The 19728-nt window shown below is 45.9% G+C and overlaps 1 protein-coding gene across 2 annotated transcripts in view; it reads right to left on the bottom strand.

The window, feature by feature from the left end:
- UVRAG (UV radiation resistance associated) overlaps positions 1-19728 on the bottom strand; it is an 82556-nt gene that overhangs the window by 34235 nt on the left and 28593 nt on the right. For both annotated transcript variants that reach the window (XM_081949969.1, XM_081949970.1), the window contains exons 7-8: positions 9721-9826; positions 3947-4073 (exon numbers count right to left, since the gene is read on the bottom strand). In XM_081949969.1, the coding sequence (XP_081806095.1) occupies positions 3947-4073; positions 9721-9826 (233 nt within the window). The remainder of the gene's footprint in view (positions 1-3946; positions 4074-9720; positions 9827-19728) is intronic.

The following is a 19728-nucleotide window of genomic DNA, read 5'->3' on the forward strand; positions in this document are numbered from 1 at the left end:
GCCAGAGTTTCTGAACCAACATTTTGGTTGCTAAGCAGGAGCGTTGTTAAGTGATACTGATATTATATAACACTTTGAATTAAGCGGGTACCTTGAAGAAACATAACTTTGAGTTTCAAATAATACTGATTTCATTGTTGTCTTAGGTGACACCTGTGAAAAAAATTCGGGTGCTCAGGCATGAAAATGTGCCGCTACTTTTCTGCTCACATCGAAAAAAAATTAGAGGGAACATTGCTTCCGGGTTTGTTTTGGCAGGTTACTGCGTGGTGTGGCTCTCTGACTCTCACAGTTTAAAATTTTGGCTCTTTTTGTCGAACTTGTTCGCCACCCCTGATCTAGTATAACAGCTGCAGAGTGAACCAATCACAGGCAGTCCTCGAGTTACAATGACAACTGAGCCCAAAATTTATGTTGCTAAGTGAAACATGCGTCGAGTGAGTTTTGTAGGGCTTTTCTTGCCACAGTTGTTCAATGAATCGTTGCATTTGTTGAGTTAGAAACACGGTCGTTTAAGTGAATTTGGATTTCCCGTTGATTTTGCTCATCAGAATGTCGCAAAAAGTCGCATGACCCTGGGACACTGCAACCGTCATAAATATGAACCCGTTGCCAAGTGTCTGAAATTTTGATCATGTGACCATGGGGGTGTTGCAATGGCCATAAGTGTGAAAAACGGTCCTAAGTCACATTTTTCAGTGCATGGTAACTTTGAACGGTCACTAAATAAACTGCTGTAAGTCAGGGACTACCTGAATTTGGGTTTTACTAGCCTCTCTTAACATTAGTACCATGGATCAATTCAGCTGAAGTGAAGTCCTTAATGTTCCTTGGGAATTTATTCAATTTAAGCATTTGTTCTTTGGACTACGAAGTCCAACTTCTACTGCTGGTATTTATTTATAGGGGGGAAATCTCCGGACCAAACATAATTTCTAATGTTGGATTTTTTCCAATACCAGAGGGAGCCCCCTTGTGGAGGACTGTGAAGCCGTTACCATGGCAACTCCACTGCGCTGTACAGTAGAAGCCATTTTACGGCAGTACAGCGGAAGCCATTTTGCGGCACAACAGGCTGTATCTTAACAGAATACCTCCTCCCCACCCCCGAGGAGTATTATGGGTGTCTTAACCCCCACAGTATTTTTTTCCAGAGGGCACATTGTCTGTGTACCAAGTTTGGTTCAAATTTCTCAAGGCGTTCCAGAGTTATGCTGGAACACACACACACACACACACACACACAGCCATTTTTATATATAGATCAATTAACCTTTGGAATACGATGCTCATATCCTATTCTGGCAAAGCCAGAGCAGAGTTAATTTAAAGAATATTAAATTAGTCTCTAGTGAGATATGGGGAGGTTTTTCTTGTTTTTCAATCACAGGGTTTAGCAAAATTCATATAAAATCACAACAATCTATTCAATTCAATTCCTTCCCTCTAATGTTAACAGCACTATCTATCTATCAACATCTGCTTTCATATCTTCCCTGCAGCTATTTGCTACATGTTCATCTACATCAGTCAGTGGGAAATGGATTTTTTTTTCTTCTATACAAGACTAACAAAGGCATGATCTAAGTTCCTGATGTAATTTGCAAATTACAAATTGGACACTTTGGAGAATTTTTAACAAGTCTCGAACAAGAATTTCAGAACCAGAGCAGTTGTTCTGCTCTTGAAAACACCATTCAAGGAGAAGTATTATTTACTGACGTGCTCTGGGATTCCCTGCTCACACTTCTGGCGTGAAATCTCAAAACGTGTGAACATGATTAAGGGCGTGTATGTTCTTCTTGGCTTGATTCTCAGAGCTAGGAGCATTTCAAAACGTCAAAAACGGTGAACTTTTCACACGTAAGAGATGTCCAAGAGCCTTGGAAGAATAACTTCTACATTTGAAACATAGCAACCGATGGCTGTGTTATCTGTCAATCTCTGAGGAAGCTTTGTTTGGCAAAGGAATGGATTTTGAAGCATTTTTGCTCGCGTTTTAAAGAGCTATTTTTATATCTTTTTTTTTCCCAGATTTGGTCCCATACTGTTCTCTGCTTTGTTGAGTAAAATTGAGTAACAAGAATGTCATTTCTAGGGTTAATTTTAAGGAAGGGTCTACCCTGTTTCCCTGAAAATAAGACCTCATATTATCCTTCCCTGGATAATATGCGCAGTTGGGCTTTTGAGCGCATGCACTGAAATAATCCCCCGAAAATAAGCCCTCCCTGAAAATATTGCAACACAGCAGCAGCCATGAGGTGACCACGCTCGCCACCTCCTGCACCCCAAAAATAAGAGCTCCCCAAAAATAAGACCAAGCGCTTATTTTTTTGGGGGGGGGGTCAAAAGAAAATAAGACCCTGTCTTATTTTCGGGGAAACGCAGTAGTCATTACCACAGGTTTTTGCTACTTGCTGGGGTTTCACTCATTACAGCTAGTCCTCGACTTATGGCCACCATTGGGACCAGAATTTCTGTTACTAAGCAAGGTGGATGTTAAGTGAGGTGTGCCCAATTTTACCACTGGTTTTTTTGTTGTTGTTGTTGCCATATTTGAATCATGTGGTTTTAAGAGAATCTAGTATTTACTTTGCTTATCTGAAGCTGGCTGGGAAAAAAAATGACAAATTTTATTTATTCCTTTTATTTTTACAAATAACCCGGGGGCACCAAACGTATCTCTAACACACCTTCCACCTCCTCTTTCCCCCACAACAACCACAACACTGTGAGGTGTGCTGGAGTGGCCCAAAGTCACCCAGCTGGCTTTCATGGCTAAGGCAGAACTAGAACTCACAGTTTCCTAGTTTTCAAGCTTGGTGCCTTAAACCACTAGATTGTTTAACCCTTAAACTGGCCAACGGGGATCACTGTGTTAAATGCCCAAAGTCTGATCATGTCACTGTGAGTATGTTGCAACACACACACCCGAGTCATAAGTGCGAGGACTGGTCACAAGTCACTCTTTCCAGTGCCGTTGTAACTTTGAATGGTCGCTAAACGGATGGTTAAGTCAACGGATGGCTACCTGTACAAAGCATTTTACTCTAGGAACTGTAGTTTGGGCTGCCTTCTTCAGATTTCATAAAGCAAGGGGAGATATTAGGAGACGATCTAGGATTAAGACGTTGGGAACTCTGAACCACTATGGTGGCTTGAGGGAGGAAACTTCTAATCTGATCTCTCATGACAGACAGCAGGGGTGTCCAACATTGGCAACTTTAAGACTTGTGGACTTCAACGCCCAGAATTCTCCAGTCATCTTTGTGGACTTAAACTCCCAGAATTCCCCAGCCAGTCTAGTAGATTTCAACTCTCGGAATTCCCCAGCCAACCATGTGGACTTTAACTCCCAGAATCCCCAGCCAACCACATGGACTTCAACTCCCAGAATTCCCCAGCCAACCATGAGTTGAAGTCCACAAGGCTGGCTGGGGAATTCTGGGAGTTGAAGTCCACAAAGCTGGCTAGGGAATTCTGGGAGTTGAAGTCCACAAGGTTGGCTAGGGAATTCTGGGAGTTGAAGTCCACTAGGTCGTTTTAAGCGTTCCGAAGGCTTCATGGACCATCCGGAGGCTTCCCTGACGCCTTCGGAGCGCTAACTCCCAGCGCTAACACCCAGAATTCCCAAGCCAGCCTTCTGGACTTCAACTCCCAGAATTCCCCATGCTAACTGGGGAATTCTGGGAGTTGAAGTCCACAAGTCTTAAAGTTGTCAAGGTTGGACACTCCTGACCTACAATATTACTATCAAAGATGTCTGGCTACCATCTGAGCAAGACACCAAGAACGTAAGGAAGCCAGTAACGAGCAACCAGAGCTTGCCAAATTATATTTTTTAGGGGCAACCTGCTCTCAAATAACTCCTCATTCTTGGTCGTTAGGCTGCAAGGGGGGGGGGGAGGGAGAGAGAGACAAGAAGACTGGTATCATTCGCACTCACCTCTTTCAAGCAGTGCGCTTTGCTCCTTATGCAGTAAGGCTACTTCCCGGCCCAGGGCTCTTTTCTGCCTCTCTAGCTCATTCTGAAGCACCAGAATCTTCAACTGTAAACACTCACTCTCTTTTTTCTATAAAACAAGAACAAGAACAAGAACAAGGACTGCTCAGAATATATGTAGACACTTCCGGGAGAAACGCTACCTGTGAATATTATATATTTCAGTGGAAAATAAGATTATAGCCATTTCAGAAGAGGTACCAAGAGAATACTTGTAGCTCGGAGCTGAACTGTGGGGTCCTTGGTGCTCTCTGAGCTTGGTTGGTTTCTTGCAGACATTTCATTACCCAACTAGGGAACATCATCAGGGCTAGATGTTACAGAATAACAGAATTGGAAGGGACCTTGCAGGTCATCTAGTCCAACCCCCTGCTCAAGCAGGAGACCCTATCCTATTTCCAACAAGGGGCAGTCCAGTCTCTTCTTGAAAGCCTCCAATGATGAAGCTCCCACAACTTCCGAAGGCAACTTCTGTTCCATGGGTTGATTGTTCTTACTGTCAGGAAATTCTTCCTTATTTCCAAGTTGAATCACTCCTTCATCAGCTTCCATCCATTGTTCCTCGTCTGGCCTTCTTCAGGTGCTTTGGAAAATAGGTTGTCCCCTTCCTCTTGGTGAGGATGGGGAAGAAGAAGAGGACCATGGGATGCTTAACGCTCTCTGAGTTTGGTTGCTTTCTTGCAGGCATTTCATTACCCACCTAAGCAACATTTTAAGTGCTAGAACAGGGGTGTCCAAACTTGGGAACTTTAAGACTTGTGGACTTCAACTCCCAGAATTCTGGGAGTTGAAGTCCACAAGTCTTAAAAGTTCCCAAGTTTGGACACCCCTGTGCTAGAAGGAAGTATGGTTGGCTCTCTGCTTAGATTCAAAATACCATGATTCTAGCCATTGTCTACCTGCTGTTGGATGAAGGCCACGTCTGCTTGTTTCCAACCAATACTGTCCTGAGCTTTCTTTGGCCAATTAGGGCCGCCATACTTGCTGATGTCGTCGCTCCATCTTCTTTTAGGTCTCCTTCATGGATGCTTTTGATCATTCTACGACTGTCTTGGTCCACCTACCCTCAGTTCTTCTTGGCTACGGCTAGCCCGTTTCCATTTCAATTCGTTCTACTCTTTTGATGACATTGCATATTTTTCTTTGGTCTCTAATCCATGCGCAGGGGCTTTCTATCTTGCCTTGTGACGCCGAGTGTGGCTCTTTGCGCCCTTCGCAGCTTTTGTACCGGTTGTGAGATTACTGTCCATGTTTTCGCTGCGTATGTTAAAGCAGGCAACACACACCAATTGAAAACTTTTCTCTGCAGGCATAGGGGAGAAGGTTGTGCTTGAAAATCATGCTTACCTTGCCAAAGGCCTGCCAACCGTTCAAGATATATAAATATTTATAGGTAAACAGAGAGCAAACCCCGCTGCCTTCTAGCACTGATGATGTCACCTAGATGGGTAACTAAATGTCTGCAACATCATAACTGAAGATTCCTCGCAGAAATGTCCTCGTGACACACAACCCCCGACGTCTAAAACTCAAGTTATTGTGTTATATACATTTGCAGTCTGGAAACTCACAACATCGCACCGGCAATCTTTAATGCAAAATCACCCACGATAACGCCGATGCTACTGTTTTCATTTTAGAAAGGGTGGGGGGAGAAACCAGAGTTTTGCAAAGCACGTTTCCGCCCCTGCCCCAAAATAAACTACCGTTCTGTCTTTTTAATCACTTCACAGGAAGACAAATGCCGAGCGCATTTCCATTACACGCAGCTCTCACATTTTTTTTTATTTTTTTTTTACTTCTTTGTTGAATTTATAGCTCTCCTGACTTCCAGTGACTCTGGGTGGCTTACAACGATGAAAGAAATAAAAACAAGAAAACCGAAAAAGAAATTGTAAGTGGCTTGAAAGCAAACACAGAAAACCCCCTACCCCCCCCAAACCCCTCCATCCAGCGTGTGTGTGTGTTTGTGTGTGTGTGTGTTTGTGTGTGTGTGGTGTTCAACCATCACTCTTGCCCCAAAGCCTGGGAGAATAGCCAGCACATTTTAACAGTTTCCAGAACTTCATCAGGGTGGGAGCCATGAGGATCCAATTTAGGACAAGATGCACCATTCTGCACGTTACACAAAGTGTTCCTGAAAAGCGGTAACTAAACACAGTTTTTGGTTGGGTTGTTTGCGTGCTTGTTTAATTATGGTCTTTCACGGAAAGAATAGCAGCCGCGGTCCGTTTCCAGGACGACAGCCAACCCGACAACAAAGTTTGGATGCTGTCTCTTGAACGAGACACTGATGATGATGTCCTAGAAAGATTAGCGAACGCTGGGAAAGGCTTGCAAAGAATGGTGTAATCCTCTGGCTAAGGGAGAGCGCGGAGCGATGCCAAAACTCTTCATCATTGTCAACCTGCACCATGGAGGAGTCCGATTTTTTCCTTGCTTCTCGGGGTTGACAAAAGCTGCAGAAAATCCAATTCAAATCTTGACTCCTTGGGTCAAGGGCCCAGCGTACGGCCGCCGTCCTCCTATCTTGCCCTCCTCCTATCTTACTACGACTTTATAAAATTCATACAGGTAAAGGTTTCCCTTGCACATATGTGCTAGTCGTTCCCGACTCTAGGGGGTGGTGCTCATCTCCGTTTCAAAGCCCAAGAGCCAGCATTGTCCGAAGACATCTCCGTGGTCATGTGGCTGGCATGACTCAACGCCGAAGGCGCACGGAACGCTGTTCCCTTCCCTCCAAAGGTGGTTCCTATTTTTCTACTTGCATTTTTATGTACTTTCGAACTGCTAGGTTGGCAGAAGCTGGGACAAGTCACGGGAGCTTACTCCGATACGTGGCGCAAGGGATTCGAACTCTTGACCTTTCTGATCGACAAGCTCAGCGTCTTAGCCATTGAACCACCGCGTTCCATTCATACACGTAGTCCTCGACTTACAACTGTTTGTTTCGTGACCGTTCAAAGTTGCAACAGCGCCGAGAATGTGACTTATGGGTAATTTTTCACACTTATGACCGTTGCAGCATCCCCGTGGATGGACGTGGGATCAAAATTTGGAGACTTGGCTAAACGAATAAATGAGTATGTGTTTATGACAGGGGTGTCCAAACTTGGGAACTTTAAGACTTGTGGACTTCAACTCCCAGAATTCCCCAGCCAGCCATGCTGGCTGGGGAATTCTGGGAGTTGAAGTCCACAAGTCTTAAAGTTCCCAAGTTTGGACACCCCTGGTTTATGACCTTGGGTGTTCTATCCCAAGGTCGAGGTGATCGCCATTTGCAACCTTCCCAGCTGGCTTACGACCAGCAAAATTGGTGGGGAAAGCCAAATTCCTTTAACAAATGCATGATTTCACTTAACAATTGCAGTGATTCGCTTTAATAGCTGTGGTTAAAAAAAGGTTGTAAAATGGGGCACAACTCCCTTAGCGGCCTTGCTTAACAACTGAAAAGATAGATTCAACTGTGGTCATTAAGTTGAGGACTACCTGTACAGTTAAGTAGTTGCAAGCCGGGCTTTAGCTATCCAAATTTTTAAATGCAATCATTAGCTAGAATGGAACTAGAAAAGGCTAGAATGGAACTAGTTTTGGTCACCACAATATAAAAAAGATGCAGAGACTCTAGAAAGAGTGCAGAGAAGAGCAAACAGGATGATGAGGGGACTGGAGGCTAAAACATACAATGAACGGTTGCAGGAACTGGGCATGGCTGGTCTAGTGAAGAGAAGGAACAGGGGAGACAGGATAGCAGTCTTCCCATATTTGAGGGGCTGCCCCAGAGAGGAGGAAGGGGGTGCAGCTATTTTCCAAGGCACCTGAAGGCCAGACAAGGAATCATGGATGGAAACTGACCAAGGAGAGATTCAACCTGGAAATAAGGAGACATTTTTTGACAGTGAGAACAGGTTCTAGGTTGGTTCTCTCCTTGATTAGTTTTTGTGAATATTTAATTTTATTTAATGTAACAAATCGACACTGATGTGCTTAACATGTGAAGAACGGTTTCAGGAACTGGGCATGGCTACTCCAGTGAAGAGAAGGACTAGGGAAGACATGATGTTCGGTCTTCCAATATTTGAGGGAGGGGCTGCCACAGAGAGGAGGGGGTCAAGCTATTTTCTAAAGCCCCGGAAGGCCAGACAAGGAACGATGGATGGAAACTGACCAAAGAGAGATTCAACCTGGAAATAAGGAGACATTTTCTGACAGGGAGAAACAATAATCAGGAGTTGCCTTCAGAGGTTGTGGGAGCTTCATCACTGGAGGCTTTCAAGAAGAGGACTGGACAACCACTTGTCTGAAATGGTATAGGGTTTTCCTACCTGAGCAAGACTAGAGGACCTCCAAGATCCCTTCCAACTTTGTTATTCTGTTAGAATGGTTCCTATTTCACTAGCTGGTATCACGGAAGGCCTTCTTGCAAAGCCATAATGCATCGGTCCTAAGCTGGCCAGTAAAATGCAGGTCCCAGCACCCAAAATGTCATTCGTTCCTCCTATTACTCGTCCTCGAAACCTTAGAGCATCGTCCAGCTGACGTGGTTACAAGGTTCACCACTCTTTCCAGCTGGCAATTCATGGATTTGCGAGAGGTTGCTTTCCCTGGCAACCCTCTCGCTCACCGACACCGAGTCAACCCAGATGCTTTGCAACCGGAGAGCATTAGGAGACCTATTAATTCATGTTCCCCCTAGGTTTAATCCAACATATTAAGCTGTTGGACTTTCCAGATAAATATTTTCATTTAATGGTAATAAAAAAAAGAGAGGTTTGGTTACGCGCACGAGGGAGAGCGCTTGAGAAAAAGCTTGTAATTTCGATTAATACACACTGGCACCAAGAGAGTCCTCTGACATGTGAAGCGGGTCATTACGGAAGTTGAGAAAAAAGGGAATAAATTCTATACTTGCATTTCATTCTTTCAAAAAATTCTCTCCCGTCAGTTAAAAAAAAGGGAAGAGGGTTAAGTCTGAAATGGTATTGGGTTTCCTGCCTAAGAAGGGGGTTGGACTAGAAGACCTCCAAGGTCCCTTCCAATTCTATTCTTCTCTTCTATATTCTATTCTTCTATTCTACTGTAGATGCTATTCTATTGTTTTATTCTATTGTTCTATTCTATTGTAGATTCCATTCTATTGTTCTGTTCTGTTCTATTCTACTCTATTCTTACATCAGATGCTTCAACATTCTCCATCATCCAGGTCATGGTTGTCCCAAAGGTGCTTTTTCAAGAGGCAACTGGACTTTCTTCGTTTTTCCTTGAAGACGTTTCTCTCCTCATCCAAGAAGCTTCTCCAATTCTGGCTGAATGGTAGAGAATGGAAGCATTTATATTCCTTGCAATCATCTGGTCCTTAGCCCTCCCTCTAAGAGTCGTGGACTCAACGTGGACTCTCAGAGAGATTACCAACGACCAGATGACTGCAAGGAAGATAAATCCTTCCATTCTCCAACATTCAGCCAGAATTGGAGAAGCTTCTGGGACAAGGATCTTCAAGGAAAAAGAAAGTAAGTCCAGTTGCCTCTTGGAAAAAGCACCTTTGGGAGAGTTTGTCTGTAGTTTTGATATTTGCAGTGTTCAAATCGGGAAACTTAAATTGCCTCTTACAGGTAGTTCTTGAGTTAAGACCATAATTTCTGTTTGCTGGGAATTTTACAACACCTGTCTGAGACAGACACACACAGCCCCCGTTTAAAAAAAAAAAAAAAGCATACCAGCTCGTTGCTTGTAGACGTAAGCCTCAGTTTCTCTTCAATCTCCCTTCCTATTTTCTGAACGGTTACCTGAGTCTGCTTAATGGCGCACTGCGCCCGGTGGAGCCTGCGGAAAAACACACAGGTACAATTCAACGTTACTCAGGTGGCCAAACAGCAGGGCGAAGCGTGTTTCGAAGCCAGTCTCTTGAGGATTGCTGAAGCTGGGCAGCTAAAGAAACTGAGCTACGAGTCATATGTTGTCTACCTGACTACTTTAAGAGTGCTATGAAGCATCAAAGGTGTCAATCAGTGCTACTGGCCTTCCCATTAAGGAGGGGGAAAGAAGAGATTGAGACTCTCCAGCCAGATAGAAACTATCCCAGGGAAGAGATCTCCTCCTTTGTTGGAAGATGCATACTGATTATTATTAAGAGTCTGGTCTAGTGGTTAAGGCACAGCGCTGAGAAGCCAGGAGACTGGTGAGTTCTAGACCTGCAGGAAAAATGCTGGGTGATTGGGAGTCAGTGACTCTCTATCTCAACCCAGCCCACCTTACAAGGTTGTTGTTATGGGGAAAATAGGAGTCCCGTGGCTGTTTTTTTTAAAAAATTAAAACAATAGCCAAGTTTTTTAAATTAAAATAATAAAAGCAAGATATAAATCAATGTCTGTCTGTCTGTCTGCCTATCCATCTATCAGCAAATCTATCTATCTATCTATCATCTATCTATCTATCTATCTATCATCTATCTATCTATCATCAGCAAATCATCTATCAATCTGTCTATGTACACATATTATCTATCATCTATCTATCATCTATCTATCTATCTATCTATCTATCATCTATCTATCTATCATCTATCTCTATCAGCAAATCATCTATCAATCTGTCTATGTACACATATTATCTATCATCTATCTATCATCTATCTATCTATCTATCTATCTATCTATCTATCTATCTATCTATCTGCAAATCTATCAGCATATCTATCCATCCATCTATCTATTTTTTCTATCAGCCAATCATTCTATCAGCAAATCTATCATCTATCTATCTATCTATCTATCTATCTATCTATCTATCTATCTATCTATCTATCATCTATCTATCTATCTATCTATCTATCATCTATCATCTATCTATCTATCTATCATCTATCTATCATCTATCTATCTATCTATCTATCTATCTATCATCTATCATCTATCTATCTATCTATCATCTATCATCTATCTATCTATCTATCTATCTATCTATCTATCTATCTATCTATCTACCTATCTATCATCTATCTATCTATCTATCTATCTATCTATCTATCAGCAAATCTAGCTATCTCTCCATCTATCCATCCCTATCCTCCTCTCTTTCTTTCTCCATCCATCTATCAGCAAATCATTCCATGTATAAATTATTGTTTTTAAATTTTCCTTTGGTTCACCTGCAGCCTCCTGCCAATAATATAAATTACCTGAATCAAGCCCTCCTGTTTGAGATTTTTTTTAAAAAAAACACCTGACTAGTACAGGTAGTCCTCAAGTTACGGCCACAATTGAGCCCAAAATGTATGTTGCTAAATGAAAAAAAATTTAAGTGACTTTTGCCCCATTTAGCTACTTTTCTCACCACGTTTGCTAAGCGAATCAAACCAGCTCTTAAATTAGTAGCATGGTTGTTAAGTGAATCTGATTTTCCTCCCCATTGACTTTGCTTGTCAGAAGGTCGCAAGAGGGGACCAAGTGACTCCGGGACACTGCAACCATCATAAAGGTGAGTTAGTTGTCAAGTCTCTGAATGTAAATCCCGGGACCATGGGGAACGGTCCTAAATGTGGGAAATGGTCGTAAGTCCCTTTTTTCAGTGTCGTCGTAACTTTGAACGGTCGCTAAATGAACTGTTGCAAGTCGAGGACTACCTGTGCTGTTCTGTCACAGAACCAAGGAATTCAAACATTACAGGATTAATTAAGCATGTCTCCACGGCAATTTTCCCTGCCTATTACATTAATCTTGCATGTTCAAGCATCAGGATTAAAGCCAGGTCATACCATGTTTCCCCGAAAATAAGACATGGTCTTATTTCTTTTTGACCCCCAAAATAAGCGCTTGGCCTTATTTTCGGGGAGGGTCTTATTATTTTTGAGGTGCAGGAGGCGGCGAGCGTGGTCACCTCATGGCTGCTGCTGTGTTGCAATATTTTCGGGAAGGGATTATTTTAGCCCAGGAGCTCAAAAGCCCGATTGGGCTTATTATCCGGGGAGGCCCTATTTTCAGGGCAACAGGTATTATCTACTGAATAGGCATCTTCTCTAGCATGTTATATGACGGATGGCATGACTCAAGAAACCAAAACAAACGTTTGGTTTGTCACAAATTTTAAATGTACCGAATTGTAAAAATTGCAGGTCTAACGTAAAGAGAGTGTGCTTTATTGAAAAAAAACCCAAATATCTCAGACACATAAACTAGTTGGTCTGATCGATCATAAATCATTCAGTCTGTTTATTGCCGAGACAATTCCGATGAATGCCAGGTTAAAGGGTGACCGTCTGCAAGCAATGAAATCTAAATAAGTGAAATATATTGTTTCAGGCAGGTCCGTTCTAGGCAGGCTTCACAGTTCCTCTTCTTTGCTCCAGATCATCTGCAATCTTGTTTACCTCCACATTTATTCTGCGCACACAAACAAACAAACAAAAAGCTTGCTATTTCTAAATTTCCTCACGAAACAAGACCAGAGGAAATTCTTCTCTATGGTCAGTTTTGAGATGCAAACAATGCCATTCTCAGTTGGGAGATCCTGGGTATTCGGTTCATGTAAATTAAAAACAAAATAGGTGGAACACTTAAAACAGAAAAAGGAAATTATCCTTCGATGATGATTGTCTGAGGCGGTATGGAGCTTCCTGCTTGAGCAGAGGGGGTTGGACTGGAGGATCTCGAAGGCCCCTTCCAACGCTGTTACTCTGATTCAATTATGTTGTAAGATGGATCTCCATTTTTTTAAAAAAAACCCACCATTTTCTCTCTCTAAAAGATGCAGATAGAAAAAGATTTAACCATACTGCACTGTGGACAGTGAACTTAAGAGACATGTGTTCTGGACCAGTGATCACCAACGGGTGGTCCGTGAGAAAATTTTGGTGATCCACGTAAAAATAATTTGCATGTTTTATATTGCACTAAATCAGGGGGTCCTCAAACTACGCCCCCTGGGACGGATATGTGCAACGAAGGCTTGTGTTGCAGCAGAGAGTCTCACCCTTTGGGGTCCTTTTGTGCCGGTCGGAGGGGAGCAGAAATTCCGACTTGGGGTCTGCTTCAGCCTCCTGGTGGGGGGCTTTGGGTAAAAGCTGGAGGGAAGAGCCACTGGTGGCGAAGAGCCGGAGGGCCTCGTTCCAGTGAGACTGCATCATGGCCTGGAACTGGCTGACCATCTCAGCCCGCTGAGCCTCCATGCGACGGCACCTGGCCTAGCACTCCCGCAGGTCTCCCCTCTGCTTGGAAAGCCTATGCTCCTAGTCCTCATTGAGGTGCTTCTGCTGAGTCTCCTCCTCGGTCAGATCCAATTTGAACTGAGCTGTTTTACCAACTCTTTCTCTTGGGGGATGCTTAGCTCCAGCAACTGCTCCCTGTTGGGGCCCTAAGAAGGAAGGGCGGGCAGGCGAGGAGGGGCTGGGAGGGGAGGGGCGAGTAGAGGCTGGTGACATGCCCCTTGACATGAGTGACATCGAGTTGGCCATGCCCACCCAGTCACATGACCACCTAGCCACGCCCAGCCAGCCAGTCATTAGGCAGATCATATTAGTAGTCCGCAGGATTTAAAATTATGAATTTAGTGGTCCCTGAGGTCAAAATTTATTTATTTATTTATTATTTTATCAGACTTATTAGTCGCCCCCTCTCCCCACAGGGACTCGGGGCGACGTACACAAGCAACGGTCTACGGACTACAAAGGAGGAGGTAAAAATAAATAAATACAATAATCAGAGAAGTTAAAACCCCAATAAGAATAAAAGTTTAAAAGCTAACATTGACAATTAAAATTAACCAAGGGGTGGAACAGTTGTCGAGATTATGCCAGGCCGGCTAGCCGAAACAGGTGGGTCTTCAGTTTACTGCGGAAGGAGCGGAGATCGGTTGTTGTCCTGATGTCTGGGGGGAGGTCGTTCCAAAGGGTGGGACCCGCCACAGAGAAGGACCTACTCCTGGGCACCGCCCTCTGACAGTCTCTAGAGGACGGCACCCGGAGAAGGCCCTCTCTGTGTGAGCGAATGGGCCGCAGGGATGTATGGGGCAGGACACGATCCCGCAGATAACTAGGCCCTATGCCATGGAGCGCTTTAAAGATGGTGACTAACACCTTGAAGCGCACCCGGTAGGCCACAGGAAGCCAGTGCAGCTCGCGCAGGAGAGGTGTTATATGGGAGAACCCCGATCTCCCCATGATTACCCGCGTGGCTGCATTCTGGACCAACTGCAGTCTCCGGGTGCACCTCAAGGGGAGCCCCATGTAGAGAGCATTACAGTAGTCCAGACGAGACGTCACCAGCGCGTGAGTGACTGTGCGCAGGGCCCCCCGGTCCAAAAGGGGACGCAATTGGCGCACCAGGCGAACCTGGTGGAACGTCCCCCTCGCCATGGCTGCCACATGATCTTCTATAGTCAGCCGGGCATCAAGGAGGACGCCCAAATTGCGTGCCCGTTCCACCGGGGCTAATTGTTCATCCCCGATGGCCAGCGATGGAATGTGCTGGTTGTATCGGGGAGCCGGGAGCCACAGCCACTCTGTCTTGGAGGGGTTGAGCCTGAGCCTGTTGTCACCCATCCAGACCCGCACGGCTTCCAGACAGCGGGACATCCCTTCGACGGCCTCGTTGGGGTGGTTTGGGGTGGAAATGTACAGCTGGGTATCATCAGCGTACAGGTGGTATCCCACCCCAAAACCACGGATGATCTCGCCCAGCGGTTTCATATATGTGTTGAACAGGAGAGGTGAGAGGATCGACCCCTGAGGGACCCCACAAGTAAGGGGCCTCGGGGTCGACCTCTGCTCCCCTGCCAACACACATTGCGTCCGGCCAGAGAGGTAGGAGCGGAACCACCGCAATACGGTGCCTCCAATCCCCAACCCCTCCAGACGGCGCAATAGGATACCATGGTCGATGGTATCGAAAGCCGCCGAGAGATCTAATAGGACAAGGATGGAGGAACAACCCCCATCCTTTGCCCTCCAGAGATCATCCACCAACGCGACCAAGGCCGTCTCAGTACTGTGACCGGGCCGGAAGCCGGACTGGCGCGGGTCTAGATAATCATCTTCCTCCAGGTGACGCGGGAACTGTTGAGCCACCACACTCTCAACAACCTTCGCTAGAAAAGGAAGGTTGGAGACAGGACGATAATTTGCTAGCTCCTCTGGGTCCAGGGAAGGCTTCTTGAGCAGGGGTCTCACCACCGCCTCTTTCAAGGCGGTTGGTAAAAGGCCCTCACCCAACGAAGTGTTCACCAGCCCCAGTAGCCAGCCTCGTGTACCCTCCCAGGAAGCCAGTACCAACCAGGAGGGACACGGGTCCAATAAACATGTGGTGGCTCGCAGTCGCCCGCGCAACCTGTCCAAATCTTCGGTGACAACAGGGTCAAACTCCTCCCAGCGTGGAATCTCAAGACTAGCCTCGGACGCCCCCTCTGGAACACTGGGGTGGGTCCACTCCCTCCGGATCCGATCAATTTTATGCTGCAGGTATTCCCCAAACTCTGCCCTGCCCTGCAACGGGGGATCCCACTGTCCCTGCGACAGCATGGAGCGGGTCACCCGAAACAGGGCGGCAGGGCGGTTCTCTGCGGACGCTATAAGGGTGGCACAATACTGACGCTTGGCCACCCTTATTGCCACAAGGTAGGTCCTTAAGTAGGCTCTTACCTGTGTTCGATCGGATTCGGAGCGGGAGTATCTCCACTTGCTCTCTAGGTGTCTCCTATGGCGTTTCATCGCCCTTAGCTCCCCATTAAACCAGGGGGCCCGGGTCGATCGTTGCCATCGGAGAGGCCGCAAAGGCGCAACCCGGTCCAAGGCTCCGGCGGCCGCACTATTCCACGCGGCCACCAGGTCCTCTGCTCGGGAGCGGGACAGGTCTGCAGGAGGTGGCCCAAGCTCCGCCTGGAACCTATCTGGTTCCATCAGACGCCTGGGGCGGAACCATCTGGGACAATCTGGTTCCGCCTCCCCGCGGCGGGGAGTAGCACCAGGGAAGTCCAGTTGGAGAAGTGAGTGATCTGACCATGACAGGGGCGTGATGACTAAATTCCCTATACCCAGATCACTCGTCCACTGGTCGGAGACAAACACAAGATCCAGTATGTGGCCTCTTTCGTGTGTGAGGTCCCGAACTACTTGAGTCAGATCCATGGCTGTCATGGAAGCCATGAATTCCCGGGCTACCTCGGATGCCTCTCCCGTCGACGGCAGGTTGAAGTCCCCCATCACTAGTAGCTTGGGGGTCTCAACCGCCATCTCCGCGATCAGCTCGAGGAGTCCGGGCAGGGCCGTTGATGTATGGCGGGGAGCCAGGTATACTATCAACAGACCCAACTGTCTCCCTGGGCCCCATTTCACGCCCAGAGACTCACAACCGGATGTCTGCGACACAGTGAATTCTCTCGGAGTCAAATCTTCCCGGATGATTATCGCTACCCCACCGCCCCTACCCTGGGCCCGTGGCTGATGGAACACCCGGTAACCTGGAGGGCACATTTCACCGAGGGGCAACCCCCCCTCCGGGCCCAACCAGGTTTCCGTTATTCCTGCGAGGTCCGGCTCCCCCTCTGAGATCAAGTCCCTGATAAGGGGGGCCTTATTAACCACGGACCTCGCATTACATAACATCAGCCTAAGGCCCAGGCTCTGCCGATCCTGTCCACCTAGACTGCGGGGGTTGGTACAAGCGACCGGGCGTGTCCAACAGCCCCGGTCTCCCAACCGACTATGTGTTCTTCTGGTGTCCTCGCGCCCGCCCCTCCCTACGACCGTCGCTATCGGATTCCCCCCCATAGGAATGCTGTAACCTTTCACCTCCCCCACTCCGCTCCCCTCCATCCTGATCCCACCTGTTGACCTGGCTATATCCATACCCCCAGGTTGAGTAACCCTCCCCCTCTCCCTGGAACCCCTTAAAAATTTTAAAAAACATTTTACTAAAAAACCCCTGATCCCCCGCTTCCTCCACCTCTCTGGGTCAATAAACCCTTCATCGAGGTGTGCCCTCACCAGGGCGGGGGGGCATACCTGTGACAGGGGGGACCCTCGCAGTTGTAAAATATCAGCCCTTGAGTAGATTATGATATTGATAACTATGGCTATGGCAGGTCCAGGATGTAAATACATGTGAAAAGGCCAAGATGTAAATGGATAAATAAAAGGAGAGAGGAAGCCTACAACGCCGAACCATGATAGTCAATAGACCTCCATCGAGGCCCAGAGGCAGTTCTTAGAGTTCTTAAAGTTCTTAAAGTGCTTAAAGAGGCAGTTCTTAAAGTTCTTAAAATTCTTAAAGTGCTTAAATCGGAAATCCGCGGGGGGGGCGGGGGGGGATAGGCGAAGTGCCAAGGCCAGTTTCATGGCTTGTTGATCTTCTGGGGGTCGCCCAAAGCCTCCGGCGGCCCCCCCTGGCTTGCTTCTTAAATCCCCACAGCTCCTCTCCGGCCCCTCGGCCTCCTGAATAGGCAGCTCACCGCGGTTAGAGAGATGGAAGGAAATATGGCACCCGATGTTTCAATGCCATCTCCGCCGGTGCCGCCATCATCGCCGTCGCCGGCTGGGCCCACACACCGCCCCCGAACAGTTTGTTCTCCTCTCCCTCATGGAAACGCTCCTCCGCTCTTCTGTTCCTCTGTTTCTCAGCTGTCTCACCATCCTGGCAGCCATGCAAGTCACATTTCCGGTTTTTCCGCTGCCGTGGCTCAGCCTCAGCGTTCTCGCAATCCTCCATCTCCTGTCCATCTAGCTGTCTGATTTTCCCGGGTCTCAGCTATTCCCCCCGGGTCACAGTTGGTTCTCAAAGACGGCCAGGGTTACCACTGGCCCCCTCACGGCCCCCAAAATGACCGGTGGGGGCCGAAAGCCAACCCAAAATGGTTGGGGACCCCTGCTCTAGAAAGGCCAGAAGCTTCTGGAAAAAGCACCTTTGGGACAACCATGACCTGGTTGGCTGAGAATCTCTATGGATAACACAATATCCCAACGGCATCACTATTCCAGAAGCCAGACGCTGTGTCTCTTAACCTCAAAAGTGTGGGAAGCAGACAGAAAGGACCAAGGAAATAGAGAAAAATGGAACTTTTCAGTACAGGTAGTCCTCGACTTACAACAGTTCATTTCGTGGCCGCTCAAAGTTATGACGTCACTGAAAAAAAAGTGACTTAGGAGCATTTTTCACACTTACACATCCCCATGGTCATGTGATCAAGATTCACATGCTTGGCAACTAACTCATATTTATGACGGTTGCAGTGTCCTGGGGTCACGTCATCCCCTTTTGCGACTTTCTGACAAACAAAATCAATGGGGAAGCCAGGGTCATTTAACAACCAGGTTACTAACTGGATAAGTGCAGTGATAACAACAGTGGCAAGAAAGTGGGGCAAAACTCACTTAACAACTACCTTGTTTAGCAATAGAAACTTGGGTCATAAGACAAAGACTACCTGTATTTGAAACTGGTACGGCTTTTCCTGGAAAACGTTTGGCACTTCTGGCTTGTCTTTCGCTTGAGTCACAGAAGTAGCTAGTTATTTATGATACATAATACTATTTTAAGCTCTGAAATTTGCTTTTGAACCAGAATAGAATAGATAGAATAGAATGGAATGGAATAAGGAATGGAATAGGAATGAATAGAATTCCGAATAGAACATAATTCAGAATAGAATAGAATTATAAAAAGAAATAGAACAGAACAGAACAGAATAGAATTCAAAATAGAATAGAATTCAGAATAGAATAGAATTGGAATTAGAATTATAAAAAGAAATAGAAGAGAAGTGAAGAGAACAGTATAGAACAGAATTCAGAATAGAATAGAATTCAGAATAGAACAGAATTCAGAATAGAATAGAATTAGAAAAAGAAATAGAACAGAATAGAACAGAACAGCAATAGCAATATAATTCTTTATTGGCCAGGTGTGATTGCACACACAAGGAATTTGTCTCCGGTGCATAAGCTCTCATCATACATACAAGCAACAAATGATATATCATGGTCATAATCATATGTGAGCTAACCTCTGAATGTGTAAGAAATGTAACAGCTGCTATGTAGGACAGACACACAGAAACCTAGCACAGCGCAGCCAGATATGCCAACTAGAAGTTGGAAGACAGAATGAAAACTGCTTATTTTGCAACTCATGGGCAGACTTAACCATAGTTTTGACTGGGAAACTGTGAGCATCCTAGATTAAAGCAAATCCAAAACAAATTCCTGGAAGCCTAGCACTCAGCCAAATCGCGCCATCAACGACATCTACATACCATTCAAAAGAAGCAAAAGCAAAAAAAAAGAAGAAGAAGAAACAGGGAGACCAAAATACTTCCTCGCCTGCAAGCAACACTCAGAAGAGTAGAGATTAACACCAAGATTAATACTAGACCAACAATCATAAAGCAAACAATACCCCAGTCAAGGAGCTAGCTCAGACAAATAATCAAGCAGTAAACAACAGGAACCACCAAAAACACTCCCACCAACACCTGTACATAAACAGAGAGTAAATCTCATTTCTTTCCAGCACTGATGATGTTATCTAGTTGGGTCATGAAACGTCTGTAAAAAAAAAAAAAAAGCTCAAAGGGCACCAAAGGGAACAGTCCTCTTCCTCCTCCATTCCATAAACCTCATTTCCCCCTTGCACTGATGATGTTACCTAAGTGGGTCGTGAAACATCTGCAAGAAAACAACCAAGCTCAGAGGGCACCAAAGAGCGTCTCCTGTGGAATTTTTCATGGCTAAAATCTATCCC

This window comes from Natrix helvetica (genome assembly GCF_964273705.1).
Source record: "Natrix helvetica genome assembly, chromosome: 4".
NCBI lineage: Eukaryota > Metazoa > Chordata > Lepidosauria > Squamata > Natricidae > Natrix > Natrix helvetica.